Source organism: Pongo abelii, chromosome 12, assembly GCF_028885655.2.
Source record: "Pongo abelii isolate AG06213 chromosome 12, NHGRI_mPonAbe1-v2.0_pri, whole genome shotgun sequence".
Classification (NCBI taxonomy): Eukaryota; Metazoa; Chordata; class Mammalia; order Primates; family Hominidae; genus Pongo; species Pongo abelii.
The window spans coordinates 99,625,859-99,638,534 of record NC_071997.2 but is presented as its reverse complement, the minus strand read 5'-3'; the positions used below and the strand labels follow the sequence as shown (position 1 = coordinate 99,638,534).

Here is a 12,676-nt window from a genome sequence, read left to right as displayed (position 1 = left end):
GGGTGACTTTGGCAGTTTTGTAAAATAAGACAACAATGAAGTTTGCCACATCAATTGACTTTTCCTTTCATGAAAGATTTCTCTGTAGCATGCAATGCTGTTTGATAGCATTTTACGCACAACAGAACTGCTTCCAAAATGAAAGTCAGTCCTCTCAAATCCTGCTGCTGCTTTATCAACTAAGTTTATGTAATATTAGAAATCCCTGGTTGGCATTTCAACAACGTTCACAGCATCTTCAGCAGGAGCAGATTCCATCTCAAGAAACCATGTTTCTTTGCTCATCTATAAGAAGCAGTTCTTCATCCCTTCGAGTCTGATCATGAGATTATAGCAATCCAGTCACTTCTTCAGGCTCCACTTGTAACTTTCATTCTCTTGCTTCTATTTCCACCACATCTGCAGTGACTTTCACTGAAGTCTTGAACTTTTGACCTTTGGGTCATCCATGAGAGTTGGAATCAACTCCTTACAAATTCTTATTAATGTTGATATTTGGACCTTCTCCCATGAATCACAAATGTTCTAATGGCATATAGAATGGCAAATCCTTTCCAGATGTTTTTCAATTTACTTTGCCCAGATCCATCAGAGGAATCACTATCTATGGCAGCTGGAGCCTTAAGCAATGCATTTCTTAGATAGTAAGACTTGAAAGTCAAAATGACTGCTTTATTTATGGGCTACAGAATGGATGTTGTGTTAGCAGGCACCAAAAAAGTTAACTTTTTTATACATCTCATTCAGAGCTCTTGGGTGACCAGGTGGATTGTCAATGAGCAGTACTATTTTGAAAGGAAATCTTTTTTTTTTTTTCCCTGAAAAGTAGGTCTTAACAGTAGGGTTAAAATATTTAGTGAACCATTCTGCAAACACATGTGCTGTCATCCAGGCTACGTTGTTGTAGAGCACAGGCAGAGTAGGTTTAGCATAATTCTCAAGAGCCCTAGGATTTTTGGAATGGTAAATGAGCATTGGCTTCAACTTAAAGTCATCAGCCACCAACAAAAGTCAGCCTGTCCTTTGAAGCTTTGAAGTGAGACATTGACTTCTTCTCCCTTGCTTGAGTTGGGGAAAACAGTTGTCTTCATATATAGGCTTTCAATTGAGATAACACTGTTCAGCCCTACTTCTCATTTTCACCCTTTACTTTACTTGGCTTAAGTATTTCGAACCTTTGTGTGGTCCCCTGTGACGACTGCTTCCTCTGTGTCTGTACTCTTTCAGAGTGATTCCTGACCAGTGCACTTGAACTACCGGGCTGTAACCCATTAGGGAACTAATGAAGTCGTGAAATACGTGTAGTGGCTCAAGATTATATGAAAAGACTAGCTTAGAAGAGAACATGTCAGGGTGCCCTGCACATCGTAAGGGTAAACACTGTTTTGTAAAATTTGTTTTGGTTATACCAAAACACAGACATACATGTAGATATGTATTCGATCTACACATAAAATGTACTTTTTACCATGGGTTGAGGTGAAAGATGTTAGAAAAATATTTTTTAAGGCCATGGCTTGCTTCACCCTGTTACAACAGACAGTGTTTCTCGGTGCACTTTGAATCTCTTACAGATTTGTTGAAATGTCTCTTGTGTGTTTATTAATGGATGATATGAAACATTTATTAAGCTGTGTAGAACAGGTCTGGATCAATCAGAAGGGATGCTGGAGCACAGACCCTGAGTTCTCCACCTCTGTCAAATGTTAACTCTTTATAGGATTGAGGAGATGTCTTAGGGGGCCCAGTGGATGGGACAGGGAGATCCACCAGTGGAGGGGCACTTAGGGCATTGGGATAGTAGCTCTTCATCAGTACAGAGTATTTAAATATTTTAAACCACTAGTGTGCCTGTACAATTGCATAACAGCTAGATATGAACCCTGGATTTATATCTTTTTAATTTCTTACCTGTAACTTTAAGGGTATCTTTGGAGGAAGGTGAAATATGTGGGTGCCCCTGCCAACCACTTTGAACCAGAATCCCTGCAGTTTGTAATCTAATTTTCTCTTTAAAAGTTTAGTCCTCCACTTTGAAAAATTACGGTTACATTGCTATGACTAATTTGATGTTCACTGGTGATAGTAAAGCTTTTTTTTTTTCTGAGAAGAGGGAAGGGAGGAGGAAATCCCAATTTAAATGGAGAGGGACTTTTTCCTGAAATACTCGGGGTAACAGAAGGAAAGGAAGAAGTAAAAAGGATACGTATTTGTAAGACTGCGACGTGGTCTGAGGTGGAAATAACTGTAAATAATGAAATTAGAGGAAACAGTGGACACCAACCACGAAGGAGAAAGTGAGGAAGAACGCTCAGGATAGTGATTTCATATAATGCTTGTAGGATGAGTAATGGGACAGTTTCCTCTACTTGCCTCGGCAGGGGTCCTGTCCATGGCCTTGCTTCTGTCTCTGTGGGGCTGTGGGGCAGAGGGGCATCAGCCTGTGGGGTACCTGTGCACGCACCTCGTGGGGGGAAGCGGGAGAAGGTAAGGGATTGGGGGCAGCTGTGTGTAGCTCCATATTTGCAGTGTGTTTGTCATTTGAGGAATATGTAGACAGTGGTGGCACTTAACTGCTGATTTCCTTAAGTTAGTGATGGCTGAGGGCTGTTAACTTAAGTTCTAGACCTAGTACAGCTTGGTTTTACCTTGTTTGTTTATTACATTTCTGTTACATTCAGGGAAAAAGGGCCCATCCACATGTATGCTTTCAGCTCATTTCTTGTCCTCTGCTTCCTCAATTCAGAGGGGGGACAAGAGACAACCTCAAGTAGAAGGCATTATCCCATACTCTTACTTTTCTGGCTGTGGTTGGGGCACGAATTAGGTGCAGTAGCCCAAGGTCTCCTGGAAAACTGGGTTTTCCTTTCTTGAATAGGAGCTAGCCTGTACATCTCTCAGCGGGTCAGAGTAGCATGGTGACAGGGTAGCATGACCAGAGGGCAAATTGCTTCCGAGATGCAGAGGATTCCTCTTTCCAAGAGGTTGATAGAAGAGACTTGTGGTTCTTGTCAGTCACAACCAGATGTGTCCAGCTGTTTCACTTGCTGCTCTATCCCAACCAAACACACTTAATGTCAAAACAACACTTACATCATCAAAACAAAAGTGTTCACAATGTTAAGCCTCAGGCTTTAGTAATTTAGTCATTAGTCTGGTGACAAAGGGAGTGCCCTTGTGTGGTACTGCATCTGGGAAAATCCAGGCCCAAAATAGATTTTCCAGGCTTTCCTGAGACCACAGGTTTTAAAGGGGTAGATCCAGATTACTGACTAAGAGGGAAGCAGCCTAACTCTAGCCTCTTCTATTCCTTTATCTCTCATGAATGCCTTTTCCCACAGAATAGCTCATTCACCAGCTCCAATGAGAATGAATCTGATAGAGTGAGACTATTCAAGTTTCTTTTACTGCTTTTGATATGAGACATTGTATGGTGGTGTTTTAGGTGGCTTGACAATTTGCCTTTTGCACTGACGGCCATGGCGTCATTTCTTCCCCTTGTTCAGATAGTCAGTCCCTCCTTAGGGCCGGTATTTTGGGTCAGATTACATTAGAGAGCATGTTCCCTTCTAAAAGCTCAGCTTTCTGCAAAACTGCACTGTCCTAACAATTTCAGTAGCAATTTTGCATATTCTGGAATTAGTTGGTATATCTTCTTTATATTTTTCATTCCTCTTCCTCAGGGAATAGCTGAATCTGGGCAGAGGCTTATTTTAAAATATGAATTAGATGCAGTGGAAGAGAACTGTCACAGGAAACAAGGGTTGGGCCCGGAGGGTGAGCACATAGTAATCATGTTCAGAAGTTCCCAGAAGTCTTGACTCGTGCTATTAAAAAGATAATGAGAGTATAATTATAAAACATTTAACTCAAATAGTACAATTTATATTATTATGAGACACAGCATAAAAAATTGTTTCCCTAAAGTGGCATCGTAATTTATATTTCAAAAGGAAATTAACATTATTATGTTTTTAGTTTGCATTTGTTCAGATTTTTACAACCACTTTTTTCTCAGCTCAGTGTCGCAGAGATTCTGCAGTACAGATTAGGTAACTGAGGCTTAAAGAGATTAACCAGCTAACCTTTAGCATTAGGCAGAGTTAGAAGGTCCCACTGTATCATACAGGCTTTAATTGTTTATGATTGATTTTGCTTAACTAATACAACGTGGGGATTTCTTGCATAATTCCCTTCCTGTACTTTCTTCCCTATTTCCCCCTTTCCCATTTCCAGTGCTGCACTCTTACTAAATATATACCTGTCTGTGTAAACATCTTTGTCTTTTTTCCCTTTTTAGAGATGGGGTCTCACTCTTGTCATCCAGGCCGGAGTGCAGTGGTGCAGTCATAGTTCACTGCAGCCTCAAACTCCTGGGCTCAAGCGATCCTCCCATCTCAGCCTCCTGAGTAGCTAGGACTACAGTCATGCACCATCATTTTCTTAAATATAAATGCCATGTTTTTGTGTGAAGGCTTATGGCAGTTGTGCTCTGAATCCTCTGATAAAAGTTACCTGTGATGACCTATTTATCATTACGCTTCTTAACTAGACAGGCAGGATCTTTTTCGTGAAGGACGCTTCTGAGGGTAAGCCATCATTTACCTCCTTGTATGTCATGAGTGGTCAGCGACAGTCTTTGAAGGAAAAAAATGAGACTTGCTTGGAATTGATGCTCCTTTCTACATTTAACTCGTTTCTTATCCTTTCCCTATTAGCTGACTTTTAAAAGCCCATTATTTAATTCCTTCTCTTTATTTTGTTTCTTCCCAGAGTGACTCCTCTTTCTTCCCAGAGTGTGATGATTCACCGTGGCCAGACCCAGGAATACGTGCTCAAGCCCAAGTACTTTCCAGCCCAGAAGGGGATTTCGGGAGAGCAGTCCACTGAAGGTTCTTTCCCTTTAAGATATGTGCAGGATCAAGTTGCGGCACCTTTTCAGCGTGAGTATAGTCTTATCAACCATTTTCCTAAGTTATGGTATCAGAGATTGGAAACACTTTGTTCAGTGTAGACGGCTTTAATGTGTCACAGTAAATAAAATTCAAGAGTCATTAAAAAATCCACATTGGTTCCTAAAGCAACCAGACAGCAGAAATTTAGCATGGTTTCCTTCTTCTGAGGAAAAGCAGTTTTTCCTGGGTTTTGGAAATAAATCTGAAGTGACCTGCCTGTCATTCTGTTTCTGCAAGATGGCTTCATGTCTAAGACATATTTGCTCTAATTTTGGGTCCAGTCATATGTCTGACATGTTTACATTGATGAAATATTTTCTTTAGTAAGCTAGCCAGGACTCATGCCTTGTGAAACGTCTGAAATGTCCTGCATAGCTCTCTGAGGTTCTCCTACAGTGGATATTTTTACGTTATAAGACCCACCTAGTTTTTAGTGTATCAAGCAGCTGGCGTGGCAGATTTCTCTGAATTTGTAAAGTGCTATTGTATCAGTGGCCAGCTTGGTTAATATCTCGCTATGTGGGAAGCTCAAGGACAAGGCCTGGCTCAAAGGGTGGGGAATGTGATGATTTGTGGTTTAGGTATTACAGAGTGTCTGCTGGCAGCATCTGGAGAAAACGTTCTGGAGTAAGGCGCAGCCCATCCAAAGGCGAGAGCTAGACACACGCTCTCGTTCCAGCAGCTTCCTGCCCTGTCACATGTTGACTGATTGCCTGCACCATAGGTAATGAAAGAGAATGCCAGTTGTGAGGTGGGAAAAGGACCATCTTTCACCACTGGGAATAGTATGAAGAGTTGAGATACAGTTTTTACTACCATTTGGCACTAGTGAAGTCCGTATTTGTTGTGGCTTTGGTTCCCTACACCCACTCCACCTCCCCGTTTCTGTACTGAATCTAAAGTGATTGACTCGTCCCTCAGAATTGGTCATTTAACAAAAAGAGTATCTAACAGCAGGTTTGTCCATCCACTTTTCATCTTTTGGAAAGTCCTGCTCAGTGACCGGTGGCTAGACCCCAGAACAATAGTTTGGTATGGTTTATTGGGATGTTGAGGAAAGTGAGCCCTGGGGATCTTAGGGAAGAATACAGAAACCATTTAGATTGTTAGGAAAAAATCACTTCCAAGTCATTTGCAAAAGAATAGATGCATCTATTTGATTCTTAAAAATCCTTTGATATTAGTACTTAAAGAGCCGTTTCTCTTAGGTGAATATTTCTTGAGTATATGTATAATATTTTTCTAATACTAATTTTAAAAATTAAGTAAAAGATGTACTTCTTATTTCCTTGGGGTTTTATATAGGTGACAATTTTTTTTAAAAGATCTCCCAAATCAGAGTGTGATGGGAAGAGAGTTTTTAAAGTTTATGATTATACTGATAAGAGAAGAGAATTCTGAATTATCTGGAGGTATCAGGAAAAGATGGTTAGAGAACACTGGTATTAAGACTAGAGACTAGACTGTGGTTTTGATTTGTTTTCTGTGATTTGTTATTGGAATGAAAATTCCCACTGTGTGTGTATTTCCACCCTCGTGTGTATATATGTATTTTAAACTCTCAAATCTTGGTTGAACTGTGTTCTGAAAGATGAAATTATATTTTAGAAGAATGTGAAGATAAGTTTCTTATCTGTTCTGTCCATATCTTTCCCACTCATCCTGTTTAAATATATTTTCTACATAGTAAGGAGCTAGTAAAAGAATGTAGACCAATATACATTATCACAGTGATGGCGTTCTCTGCTCAAACCCCCTAAAAGATGGCTGTTGTTCAGAAAGAAGCTCAGGAATTAACTGAAAGAGTTAAGCATGTAGGAAAGACAAGAAGGGAGATGTGGCTATTTTTGCTGAGGCCAGAGCTCTACCGAGAGCTGGAGGGCTAGTTGGAAAGTTTTTAAAAGAGGTAATTTGGCAGGACCATGAAGGATACTGAAATGGGAAAATGGAGTAAGAACCACAAGAGATCATTAAAACTGGAAAGGAGGTACAAGTAGTAGGAAGGACCTAAACATATTGTCTCTGCATACTCCCGTTCTGTGGTAGGTAAAAGAGGAGGCTCCAAGGAAGCCTTACATGGAACAGAAAGGAAGGAAAAGTTAGTCAGAGAAGTCTGAGGAAAAGCAGAAGCTTTTAGCATCTTCATTTTCATATTTACAGAAGAGATCAAATGCAAACATTAATTTTTTATTGTGCTGAAAGATTTGAAGGTCAAACAGAAGCTGATAGTTCTGATTCTTTAGAAAAATAGAAGATACTAAGATCATTTGAGCATGATGTATCTTGGAGTGAAACTGAAGAAGTGAGGTATGTCATTGTAGTCCACTGCCATTACTTTTGAGAAGCTACGAGAACTAGAGAAGAGGTTGAGAACTAGAGGTTGGCAATAACAAGTGTTATCTTCTCCCTTTAAAAGTGATTAAAAAGGGGGTCTACAGTAATGACCAGTTGGTATGTTTAATATTGATATATTACAAGAGCAATAATAATAATGCCTACCTTGAGCTCTAAGCACTGTGCAACTTTTAGCTCATAATAGGAGACAGTAGTCTACAAGCCCAAGGGAATAAGGATTTGCTCTCGACACTTGGTAAAAGAAAAAGAACAATTGTTTTGAATAAGCAGGAAAGAGATGAGGATGGAGGTGATGGATTTAGTAGAGTAAAATACATTAATGGGTCAAATGCAGCACTCTCCAGATAAAACATTATAGATAGAGAGAAACTAACCAAGTTGCTAGTGAGGTGCTTTCTTTTGGGAGGGATGACTATTTTATGGGGTTTTCCCAGAGTTTTGATAATACGATTCACCATCCCTGTCCAATGTGTACACACTACTTTTCCTAATTTGATTCTGTATATTTACCAGTCTTCTTAGTCACTTTCTAGGTAACTTGACATCCTATGTTGAGTGTTCTCTGGTCATTGGTAAAGGATATCTCTTTTTTTTCCAGCTTCTTTTCAAAGTTCATCCATGTTGTAGCATGTATCAGTATCTTATTCCTTTTTATGGCTGAGTAATACTCCCACATTGTATAGAGATATATATCTCAATTTGTTTATCCATTCATCAGTTGATGGACATTTGGGGTTGTTCCCACTCTCTTGGCTATTGTGAATAATGGAGTGCAGTGGCATGATCTCAGCTCACCACAACCTCTGCCTCCCAGGCTCAAGCGATTCTCCTGCCTCAGCCTCCCGGGTAGCTGGCATTACAGGTGCGCGCCACTACTGCCCAGCTAGTTTTTGTATTTTTAGTAGAGACAGGGTTTCACCATGTTGGCCAGGCTAGTCTCAAACTCCTGACCTCAAGTGATCCGCCCACTTCGGCCTCGCCAAGTGCTGGGATTACAGGTGTGAGCCACTGTGCCCGGCCGGTAAAGGATATCTCTGGTGATAAATTAATAACTTGTGGTGTTCTGCTTTATTTGTTGGCCTTAAAAGAATTTAATTTGCATCAGTATCATCTAGAGCAGGGATTGGCAAACTTTTAGGGAGTACCTTAGACTTTGTGAACCAATAGGCAAATCGAGGATCTTAGGTAGATATTTATATAGCTATTTAAAATGTATCTATTAAACATGTAAATATCATTCTTACCTCTCAGGTTGTAGATCAGGTGGCTGGATTTGGCTCATGGGCTATAGTTTGCCAATTCTTGATCTAGAGACTCACAGTCTCTCAATCCACTGAAAACATCTAGATATTGGACCTGATTGTTTGGTGCCTGGAACATGACAAAAGCAGCCCAAGAGACCCTGCCTCTAGCAGCTGTCCTTCATTCTCAGTGTCCCCATCAACCCACCCTCCAGAGCATGACAATTCTCAGATACATTTCCACTTAGTTTGAAGGCACCCAGAAAAGCATGAACTACCGGGAAACTGCTTGTGTTAGATAAGTCTAGTTTCTTTTAATTTTAGAATAATGGGCCACACAGCAATTGGGAAAGGAATGGGATGTTACTCCTGGTTGCTTATAGAAAACCTTTTGATATTGGTGGAAATATTTTTATGGGATGAACCAGTCCCAACCATATCACAACACAGTATCACATTAAGATACTGCATGAATTTCTCAAAAAAGTTAAATATAGAGTTATCATGTAACCCAGCAATTCCACACCTAGCTATATATCCAAAGGAATTGAAAACATATGTTCGCACAAAAACTTGTACATGAATGTTCATAGCAACATTATTTGTAATAGCCAAGAGAGTGGGAACAACCTCAAATGTCCATCAACTGATGAAGGGATAAACAAACTGAGAGATATATATATATACATACATACATACATATATATATACACACACACACGTATACACAAATATATATATACACACACACATATATATACACACACACACAATGTAGGAGTATTACTCAGCCATAAAAAGGGAATAAGATTGATACATGCTACAACATGGATGAACTTTGAAAACAAGCCGAGTGAAAGAATCCAGACACAAAAGAATCCAGACTACATGCTATATGAGTCCATTTCTATAAGATGTCCAGAGTAGGCAAATCCACAGACATGTAAAGAAGATTAGCGGTCGCCAGGGACAGGGGAGAGTAGGAATAGGGAATAGTTATTTATAGGTAAGAGGTTTCTTTTGGGGTGATGAAAATGTTCTGGAATTAGGTGGTCATGCTGGTTGCACAACCTGAAAACACTAAAAATAAAAAAAACCTGAATTATACACTTAAGGGTGAATTTTGTGGCATGTGAATCATATCTCAATTTAAAATAACAAATATTTATGAAAAATTATTGCCAAGTAGCTAGTTATGAGACTCAGTTTCAGCTCCAAGGAATTGAGCCCATAAGCTCTCAGAAGTCTAAGGATGGTGTAGGGTAGGGGTGGGGGTCTGCTTTATACAGTGTTTTCATTGGTGACTTGTAGGAAAGAATTCAGTATGTAAACCAAATTCTATTGTGTTTAGTTTAGTATTTTTTTTTTAACGCAGAGGAAGAAAATGGAAATGACATGACATTTGGAAGACCATCTTATAAAAATGGTCAGTCAAGATTAGAATAGTACATGTTCAGGAGCAAACCCAAGTAACTCACACAAAAAGAGATTAGTTTGACACAACCTGCTAGAAAAAGTCCTTCAGGGTATAATAAGAGTCTACATCATACTATGTGCTGTCGTAGTAAAAATGATATGGAATACTTTATAATATTAAAGTCAGCAAATAATATTTTAAGTACAGTCTATGGTGGAAAGAGATGTATTTATCATCAGGGTTATAAGACACCAAAGGACTTACTAAGATAGATTGTAGGCTACTTATAAAGGAGATCTTTAGGATGAGCAGCAATGGCCATGTAACTGACATGGTTCTCTAGACAACCGGTTTCCAGACTGTGCAAAGAAGATCTAAAAGATTAGGGAAGCTCCAATTTAAGCATTTGCCTCCTTAGTCCCTTTTTCTACTACATAACTTTAATATTTGGAATGATTTAGAAATTTGAACTTCTCTAAATTGGATTTCTCATTGCTAATTCCGGTTGTCATTCTCTCAAGATGGGCTTAGGTTTTAAATAGGTTACTTATATTTCAAAGTCATCTAAAGTTTTAGTTCTTTAAATTCAACAAAGCAGAAATTTTACATTTTAGGAATGGCAGATGTCATGTTTTATACAGTAACTTCTTAAAGGTCTTTAAACAGATATAGCTCAGGCTCTTAAAAAAAGTACCAATTTATCTCCTGATGTGCTAACGTGGGGGAGAAAGAGAGAGAGAAATGACTGGCATTTGCAAACACATAGTACTGTTAAATTGCAAAAAAAGAAAAGTAAGGACAAGCCCACTGTTTACCTAAAGTGTTAAACAATTTCAGGAAAGGCAGATGTCATGTTTTATACAGTAACTTCTTAAAAATCTTTAAACAGATATAACTCAGGCTCTTAAAAAAATTGCCTAGTTGTCATCTGATGTGCTAACGTGGGGGAGAGAGAGAGAGAAATGACTGGCATTTCTAAACACATAGTACCATTAAATTGCAAAAAAAAAAAAAAAAAAAAGGTAAGGAAAAGTGAGGTCAAGCCCACTTTTTACTTAAAGTGTTAAACCTAACCTTTTTTGTTTAACTAAGCAACCGTAGAAGTGAAGAAGCACGCACAGGGTCCCTATTAAGTGACTTCTGACAGAAGAAAATGTAATTCCCACCTGCACTGGCACCTGTCACAGGAGACATCTTAGCCCTGAGTTCTGGTCTGTGCTGCCCTCTCTCAGTCTTTGCACAGGCTGGGGCAGCTTGACTCCCAGCCATCAATCACGGGCTGACTGAAATCTGGCACCTCCATTTGAAGATAGAACAGCTCCCGGGTCTCCTGAGCTCTGGTCTGTGACAGATGTAGAGTCTGTTGTTCTCATAGTAGCAGCTTTGTGGCCTGAACTCCTGAATCCCAGTTCTGGCCTGAACACAGTCCATAGTTCCACACTAAGAAAAGTATGGATGCTTTGGACACACGAGGCCTCTTCTTTTTAACTTTTATTAATACTATGGTTGAATGTCTTGCTTGTAGCATTAGCCTTCAGGCTTCAGTTCAGACTGACATCAAGAAGCATGGCAAGTTACGAAAACATCTCAGGGTTTGATGATAAATGGTTATGTCTCCCCTTGAAAAAGGAAGTTCATGTGTCTGGGGCGAAGATTCTTTATGGTTGCAGTCTGATACCACAAAGAGGTTACCAGTAAGGTTGTCTAGGTCTTCCTGGTTGCCCTGAGTGAGAGAGCAGAGTGGTTTGGCAGAGACTTAGAGGAGACATTCAAGATTTTTGCTTTGGCAAAACAAAGCTGAATGTTAGGAGATAGGCAATATTTAACATGGACAGGTCTGCTTATGCCAGCCACTTCAGGGAGGTGGGCAAGAACATTGCTTAAAGGCTCTGGATGCCTAGTGCCAGTTACAGAATACTCATGGGAGGTGTCCCTGGCGTGGTTGAGAGCACCCATTATGGGATGGATGCTGCAGAAGACGGGAAAATCCTTGGGGTGGCAACTGGATAAAGGCAGATATAGTAAGTATAGATGAAGGGAATTGGAGCAACATTCTTATGCATGGGATGAATTGCAATCTGGAGATCTTCAGAGGAGGAGCCATTTAAAAATGCTGTTGAGGAAGAGTCTGGTCCTGAGAACTGTTGTGGCCTTAATGTGGATGTTGAAGTTTAGGATGTGGATGGTATCACACTCATGTGAAGAGAGAACAGAAGTAGCAGCAGGAGAAATCCAGGGTTTGGGCAGCTCTGCTCCTCTGAGACATCCTCGCTGATAGGTCCTGACAGATTGATTGGGAACCTTACAGGGCAGAGCTTTGCAGATGGACCAAGTGGGTCCTTGGGAGAGAAGACTTCCAGAGAACACATTCTGCAGCATTGAAAGCCCTCCCTGCATGGAGACTACCTTTAACTTGTGTGCAAAAAAAAAAAAAAAAAAAAAAAAAAAAAAGAAAGTGTCTTTGGGATTGGCTTACACCAACCCAGTGGGTACTAAAAGGCAGTGGAAGTTGGACCGGCCATAAATGACCTTACAAGAGCTGATGAAAACCAGCAAAAACTGCTTAAGCGTTTAAGAGGAATATGAGGTATGAAAACAAACTGTTTTAAAGAAGGAATAATGATAAAGCTTTGTGCTTTTTTTCCTTGCAAAATTAGCGAGTTCCTTAAGCTACTTGTCCCATGCACAATTCTGTATGGGAATCGGGA

At 39.9% G+C, this 12,676-nt stretch overlaps 1 protein-coding gene across 11 annotated transcripts in view; it reads left to right on the top strand.

Moving 5' to 3' along the window:
• LTBP1 (latent transforming growth factor beta binding protein 1) overlaps window positions 1–12,676 on the top strand; it is a 446,431-nt gene that overhangs the window by 158,974 nt on the left and 274,781 nt on the right. For all 11 annotated transcript variants that reach the window (XM_024242216.2, XM_024242210.2, XM_063713730.1 and 8 more), the window contains exon 4: window positions 4,774–4,943. In XM_024242216.2, coding sequence (XP_024097984.1) covers window positions 4,774–4,943 — 170 coding nt within the window. The remainder of the gene's footprint in view (window positions 1–4,773; window positions 4,944–12,676) is intronic.